The sequence below is a fragment of the Hipposideros armiger genome, unplaced genomic scaffold (assembly GCF_001890085.2).
Source record: "Hipposideros armiger isolate ML-2016 unplaced genomic scaffold, ASM189008v1 scaffold_1022, whole genome shotgun sequence".
Lineage (NCBI taxonomy): Eukaryota > Metazoa > Chordata > Mammalia > Chiroptera > Hipposideridae > Hipposideros > Hipposideros armiger.
In genome coordinates, this window is record NW_017732372.1 from 173,191 (window position 1) to 181,492 (window position 8,302).

The 8,302-nt window shown below is 38.1% G+C and overlaps 1 protein-coding gene across 1 annotated transcript in view; it reads left to right on the forward strand.

The window, feature by feature from the left end:
* Positions 1-1,674: 1,674 nt before the first annotated feature.
* Positions 1,675-8,302, forward strand: part of DSG3 (desmoglein 3) — a 41,009-nt gene continuing 34,381 nt past the window's right edge. The window contains exon 1 of the mRNA XM_019631622.1: positions 1,675-1,825. Coding sequence (XP_019487167.1) covers positions 1,778-1,825 — 48 coding nt within the window. The 5' untranslated portion in view covers positions 1,675-1,777. The remainder of the gene's footprint in view (positions 1,826-8,302) is intronic.

The window sequence follows — 8,302 nt, forward strand, 5'->3', positions numbered from 1 at the left end:
GAAGAGCGCAATGATGGTGCCAACTTGGGCCAGTGAAGCAACGTCCTCCATAACTAGACTGAAGAACAAAAAGACAGCAACTTGTCTGTTCCCCTTTCCCCAATTCCCCAATAAAAATCTTTAAAAAAAAAAGATTTACTAAAAGGGAGCATTTGAGATCTTGCTTCCTAGCAATTGTCATCAGTTTGGGTTCAAATAAACTCTTATAAAAATTAGAAACAAAAAATCATTTAAATAAAAGATTTACTAACTTCTCTGCTGACTCAACACCCATCAGATTTGTCACAGGTACTATTTAAGGTATATGGTGTCAACCAGGGGTCAGCAAACATTTTCTGAAAGTAAATAAAACAAGTGTTTTCTAAAATTTAGTAAATATTTTTTACTTTGGGACCATACAGTCTCTGTCCAACTACTCAGCTCTGCTCACCTTTCCATTGTTCCAAAAAAAGCAGCCATTCACAATACAGTACATAAACAAACGTCCATGTCTAAGTTCCAATAAAACTTGATTTACAAAAACCTTATTACAAAAACAAGATTTTTCTGGAGATGGATGGTGGTGATGGTTATACAACAATGTGAATATACTTAATGCCACTCAGCTGTACACTTAAAAACAGCTAAAATAGTAAATTTTGTTATGTACATTTTACCACAATTAAACATACACACACACGCAAGACTTTGCCTACATGGTATTCTTTTCCAACTCCTAGACTACAAAATCCTTTCTGCCTAAAATATTCTGAGATTAAATGGCTTCCCTGAAACTAAAAAGTTTCCAAAACCTGATGCATACATACTTATATATATATAAAATTGCTCTCCTACCAAACCTTTCTTTAAATATTATGAACATTCCAAATTGTTTTAACTTTAATGTTATAGGAAAATCAAAATGGTGTTAGCAGTTTTTCTCCTATCCCCTAATTTGGGTTGGAGTCCAAATATTTAGAAGTGCACAACTATACAGCAGCAAGCAGCTGACTGCTCTGGGCGAGATGTCTTGAGTAATTAAAAGTGCACAAAGATATCCTACTTCACTCGGCAACCTAACTTTTCAAAAAACTTATAAATGAAAAGAAACACAATAGAAAAGACGGCATCTGTTGTTGTCAGAGATCTGATTTTGCGATGCATTATTTATATATTTTAAATAGCGAAGGTACTGTATAACTGCTTACTCCAACTTTATTTCTAATATTTTCATTCAAAACTTCCACTACTAGTTGCTTAATGTGGTGGTTTTCTTCTTCAGAGTTGTAGTTATTTTGTTGACAATAACACCTATATTTTGCTTAACTTTAGATCTTTCCACATATACACAGGCTCAAAATAAATGCTCTCCCCGGAGTTAGGCTTTAGGGGGTTTTGTATGTTTTGTTTTGCTTTTCAGTTTTCATTGGAACCCTGAGAAGAAGCCAACTAGATTCTTTTTCAGTGTAGTCAGAGCTAGCTTTTGCACTTCTACACCATGATTAATTTATTATTCATCTGGTACCCTCCTATTAAACGTTGTCTTTAGCCTGTGAACATTTCTTTCAGCTTCCAACAAAGGATTCCATTGCTTTAGGAATTGAGGTGTGTCTAAGTTTTTACCTGGGAGCAAAAGTGATTCAAGTGTTTCTGGTGAGACCAATCCTTGGTTTAGGGTGGGGAGGAACCGCATAACAGGTCATCCGTAGGCTCCAGAAGACAGCAGAGACTAGGCTGACGGGTGGAAGGACTGAAGCAGCAGCTCCCTAGGACTTGCTCGCCAGGGAACTCGCAGACAATGACTTGGCTCCTTTTCAGAACCACGGGGGCCCTGTCCATTTTAATGGTAAGTCCTGCTTTTTTTCTAATAATCGCTAACTTTCCCTGTTTCCTTTCTTGTTAGAGAATAGTGTATTTGACCCCTGAATCCCTACTATAAATTCTAAAAAGAGTGCAGTGGAAATAACCATTTTAAAATGAAACTGTAAAGATGTCCAATTTCTTCTTTTTGTTTTTATAATGCTTNATCTCCAGCTAATTAGCCATTAATTCTTTCTAATGGGTGTTATCTATTCCTACAGCAGCACAATCTTCACAGCATAGAGTCAATAAATACCCTTCCACCAATGACTAAACTCTAGTACTTTAGGACCAAATCACACAGCAAGTGCTATAAAGTTAACTGGAACCTTAACACTTTTGCACCTACCCCAATTTCATAAAATGTGTCAGTGAAAAATAATTATCTAAAGAAATGAAAAGAAAAAAAATCTTTTATCATATTCTGGCAATCAACTAGTTTATGTAGTTAGCGCCTTCCTTCCTCCCTCAATCTTCAGATTTTCTGATGAGAGGCTCAGGCAGGCTTGTTTTCTGCTGAGAGGAAGCAAGCGTAAGATCTAAAAGAGAGAATTCTCTCTTGGAATGGAGGGAACATGACACCTCGTCTCTATTAACTCCAGCCTCTCCCTGTTTCTCTCCAAGTCCACAGTTCCTTTCTGCCCTGCACCACAGGCTGCCTCAGAAAGGAAAACACATCAGTCAGGAGGGCAGCAGGCTCCTCCTGGATTCCTCTTTCTATACCATTCCCAGGGAGCAAAATAGAGGGGAGAGAAGAAAAGACCACAAAAAAATCCTACTGGTCTAGGAATAGTGTTCCTGTGGGACCAAAGGGGGCATTCTTTCTCTAAAGATAAGGGTGTGTTCAATGTAATATATACAGAATTGTCCACTTGAAACCTATGTAACTTTACTAACCATTGTCACCCCAATAAACTTTAATTTAAAAACAAGGAAGAAAAAAAAAGATAAGGGTGTGTTTAGTTCATTACAAGTTTTGGCAAAGTACTTGTCAAGAGCCCTTAGCTAAGGCAGAAAAGTATGTGGGTTAATAGGAAAAAGACTGAAGTNAGTTTCTCTGTAATTAGTAAGATGACTGAGTTAAAGGTAAGGAAGATGCGGAATGTTTGCTTATGAGGGAGGAGGAGACTATGGGTGTGAGTGAGGTTGTTATTTAATAGTACAAAAGTCACAGTGTGTACATATGATCAGCATAAATATTGGCTGACTGGGAAGTCTTCATTATGTATTTAACAGGGAGGCACTGACTGGGTGGGGCCTTTCGTATCAGTGAGCCATGAGCCACCAGGTGTGGGGACGCTAACACTAGATAGGGGTTGTAAAGAGAGAATTTAAAAAAAAATTATTATTATGTGCCAAGCATTATGCTAATTGTTTTTCAAACATATCCTCACTGAATCCACCTTTTCATCTTCCTTTTATACACGATGAAGGTAGGAAAAGAAAAACTATATGAGAACTACTGTGACTGAGCTCTAATAGTCATTCATTCGTTAAATATCTTATGAGCATTTCACTATTTACTCAGGAGCTAAGTGCTAGGAGTAGAGGGGTGAACTAGGGTCCTTGCCATCAAGGACCTCGCATCAGATGCAGGAAGAAGAGTTAAAACACAGCATGACAAGTGTTCCACAAGGGGAAGGAGTGAGAGGGCGACAGGAAAAGGAAGAAGCCCCAGGGGTGTGGCGCTGAAAGGGCCTCGCAGAAGAAACGACTTTTGGACTGAGTCTGGACGGGCTCATAGGAAATACGCAGATGAAGGAATGCGAAGGGCATTCTAGGCCAATGAAACAGAATGGGAGAGAAGGAGAGAAACAGGGGAAATGGAGAAAGAGATTAGGTCCTTCTGAAAACTAAAAGTTGGTAGGCTAGAGAATGAAAGAAGATGGCTGTACAGGCAAGAAGTCAGAGGTCTGAATATGTATGACATGCTAAGGAACTTTATTTTCATCTGAAAGCTAATGAGAACCACTGAAACACTTAAAGGAGAACAGTAAATTTGAAATCATTTGCGAAGTTTGCTCTGGTACATGTAGGAGGGGCAAGGGGCTGTTGGTAAGGAGATCAGTGAAGAAGTTGTTCCAGTAAACCAATGCAGTGACAAAATGATTTGAGCTCCATCTGCATGCCACAATCTTTGAGATAACTGACTAATTAACCGCCCATATCACAAAAATCAAATTATAATTGTGCATTTCACAATTGCCGGCAGCAATGGCACCAATGGCAAATGGTGGCAACCAGTGATGCCACCTACATCCCAAAGATGTCACTGTAACCTAAACACACAGAGCCCAGTAAATGCCCCTGAAACAGTGGGACTCTCCCTCAAGGACTGACTACCTGCTGAAGGAACAGAATCTAGAGACTAAGACTCAGCCCTTCACCTCAAAAATAATAGGCTTTCTACATTTATAAGGAATAAAAATGAAAATTTTAAATAAGTCAATGTTAAGCTTTAAGCTATTTTTTGGTTGTTAGTACAGCATTATGTCCTAGTATAAAACTAATGTGTGCTTATTGTAGAAAATTTAGAAAATATAGTATTATACTGGGTTGTCGGAAAAGTCATCACGCATTTTTGCAACGAAAAACGTGGAAAACATATGCCATGACTTTTCCGACAATACAATAGAAAGAAAATGGAAATCATGTACCATCACCCAGAGACCACCACTGCTAATGCCATGACAGTTTTCCTTTNGTTAAAGAGAAGTTACTGATTTATTTTATTTAAAAATCTACCTTAAAATTTCTTTTTAAAAAAGTGCTATGTGCAAATATGTGATGATAAATTTGAAAACACTGGAAGATATGAATAATTCCTCGCAAAATATACATTTTCAAAATGTAGCCCCTCAAAATGGAAAACTTCAACTAACCAGCTGAATATTGAGCAGTTTCAGTGTAGTGCAACTTGGAGTAACTGGAGATAAATTTCATAAGCTCAAAGCACTTCCGGCAAAGGCACGCTGACCAACCCAAATTAGTATAAATTGCGTCACTTCAAAGTCTAAAAGAATAAAAAGGTGTTCTGAGAATCTGTCAATCCTGACTTCACACGAAGAACTAAAGATTCAGGTTAAATCTCTATGTTGCACAAGGTTAATCAACATGCACAAACATCCATCCAATTGGCCTTGTGTCTAATGCATCGAAAATGAAGCCAGCACTGACTCAGGAACGCCTGTGCTAATCAGGAAGAACAGAGGCAGCTTTCTCTGCTTTTAATCTCTCTTTAGGTGTATCCTTCCAGAAACAAGCCAAATCTGTTGCAGCTGAGCCAGCACTGGATCAAAGAATATAAATTCACACTGCAAAGTTTGTGCTTTAAGAAACATGCGGGTTAAATGCGCCCAGAGGAATCTTCAGAAGTTTCAAGAAAGTGAAATTTAAATGATGTTCTAAAAAGTTAATGTGAAACAACACAGAAAAGAAAGTCTATAGGCTAAACAACATTTTGCTGTACAACATGGATTTATGACCATGTCAGGTAGGTAATGGACTCTGATCCTCTTCTTCATGTCAGTGAATAGAATAATGGTGTTGATTCAAAGGAAGGCCCATTAGACAAGTCCAAACTGCAGGAAGAACATGTCTGTGCATTTGAACTGAGGGTTCAGTGCTTTCCTAGGTAACTGTGAATACAAAACAGATCCACATGATATGAAAGTTATTCTGCCCCTGAAAAACGGCAACAACAAAATACACTTAACATTTCTGTTCTCTCTAATTAATCTTTTCAGGAGGTTTTGTAACCCCTAGTCAGAACATCATTAATAATATGCACAGTACACAAAGTTATACAAGTTTTACACGTTTGCCAAACTTACCTGTAAGTTACTAGTCATAAGAGTATTAGTGTATGAATCCTCACTAGGCAAAATCCAGTAACTCATGAATCTTTGGTAGAGAAATGCACTAACCATGAAGGATAAAGAATGACGGGCTAGTCATTGTTTTAGAAGCATCCCCCTTCCTTCTCATGGTAAAGCTCCTAACTCTCAACCACAGTCATTCCTGAAATCCTTAGAGATCATTTTCTAATGTTCCATGGTGTATTTAGAGTCCATCTTTCTACAGACTGGTGTCTACAGCATATCAGGGAGCATAGACACTGCTTCATACATGTCCACCGGCAGGCACCCTGTGGCGTGTGGTTTGAGAAGCTGGTGGAGCATTCCACATGATATTTTTTCCCATGGGTGGAGTGGTGTGTTGAGATTTAAATTAAAACACTTACTGAACAAAACATTTCCTTCCTCAGGAATTACCAATAATAACACTGGTACAATTTGAGCACTAGGAAAGCAGTCCCCATGGTACTCAAAAATACTTGGGGACTTCTGTGAAATGTGCTGTGTATCATCAAAAAGAAGATTAGAAATGCACAAATAAAGGGATCATAATAACTACAGAGCATAGGAAATTAATATTTGACTTTGCATATTTGGTGGTCATACCTTTTCACATCATATCATCATGTCACCTGAGAGGGTGAAAGGCCAGGATGATGTTGGGTCCAGAAGGGATATTATATCCTGTGCTTCTAAGGTCCAGAAGTTACTTTGGGTCCAGCTTCTTACATTGCGATCCTCAAAATCTTAACTTTAATGTATTATATAATCTAATCAACTGTTAGCATTCAAATAAACAACATTTAAATCCCTTATTAGAGCTCAGATATATTTTTTCATAAGGGTACTGTTTTCTCATAAAAAGAAGCAGGAAAGAATTACCTATGACAAACTTTATGCCTGACAGGAAGGAGGGACAGGCATTTTCTTACACTATCAGTGGGATTGTAAATTGGTGTAGCCTTTTAGATGACAATCTATGAGCAAAGTAAACAGAAATAGTCTCAGAGATATAGAGGAACAACAGATGGTTGCTAGTAGGGAGGGGTGTGGGGATGAGGGAGAAGGGGAAGGGATTAGATAGCATAAATAGGTAACTACAATATTGTCACATGGATATGAAAGACAGTTTGGGGAATATCATTAAAAATGTTGTAAATATTTTGTAGGGTGTCAGATGGTCACATGTCTTGTTAGGGAGACCATTTCATAGACAGTGTAGAGACTTGATCACTGCACTGTACACCTGAAGCTAATGTTGTATAATATTGTATGTCAATTATAATTGAATATATATAGTCATGGGATGTGGAGTATAGTATGGGAGTGGAGTCAAGGGAATTGTAATGATATGTATGATATGTGGGGGGCGGCGGATTGGGGGAGGAGGGTTGTCACTTTGAGGGGTAAAAAGTATAACTATTGCACTGTGTTGTACACCTGAAACTAATTGAAAATAAAATTTGAACTATAGGTGCCCTTTGATCCAGCAGATAGACCCACACAAAAATTTTAAAGATATACTCATTTAGTCACTCTGGAAAGTCCTGGAAAAACGCTACTAAATAAAACAGGCATGATTCCTCACTGATAGAGCTCACAGTCAAGTGGTCGAGAAAAGAAACACAAGCCAACCAACTAAGAAATAACAACTTACACAAGAAACAAATTGGGATGACTGATTAAAAAATATATATATATATATATATTGAGGAGAGTGCCCCAGTGTGGGGAGTAGGAAGACCCCTCTGAAAAGGTCACATCAGCTACCACCTGATGAATGAGAAGCCAGCCAGGAGGGAGGGAGAGAGACTAAGTGAAGACCTGAGGTAGCAAAAGAGCTCAGGGTTTTTAGAGAACAAACGAAGGTGCATGTGGGAGGGAGGGATTATGTGATGTGGTTGGAGAGCAAAATGGAATGGATCGGGCTAGCTCCCTGTAAGCCATGACAGGCAGTTTTGATTCTGTTCCAAGTACACTGGAAGCCAAATCCTTTTAAAAATAGCACTCAGGTTGCTGAGTGAGGTGTGGATGGGGTGAGAGGCCAGAAAATAAGAAGACCTCAGTCAGATCCACTGCTTGAGCTCCATGAAAGATGTTAGGAATCTGGCTAGTGTGGAAGCCCAGAGAAAGAGGAAACTAAATGAATTCTAAATACATTTTGTCAGTAGATCCTACCTTGTCAATTTACCTGCGGCAAACCACAAGAACCAAGGAAAAGCCTTTTCCTAAAGAAACACTGTTGAATGTGGTTCATGTGAAAAATTCTTCCTTCATGTTTTTATTATCCTATAAAAATATTCCCATAAATAAGCAACTGCCTAATCAAACCAAGTCAAAGTAAATACATTGACCCTAGTCCACGGCATAAGCAAAAAAATTTTTAAATGTGTGTTCATTCATATTTACCCTTCTGAAGTTTGGGCTTGAATCAACATATGATAAAAAAATTTCACAAAACTTTTCAAAGAAAAAAATTCCAGAAATCACATAAGCATGGTGAATCATGTTACATACCATCTGCTAGGAAACTAGATTAACAGCTCTATTTTCACCAATTATTAAAGACAGATGCACAATTATTAGATTTTCTGATATTTCTGGAT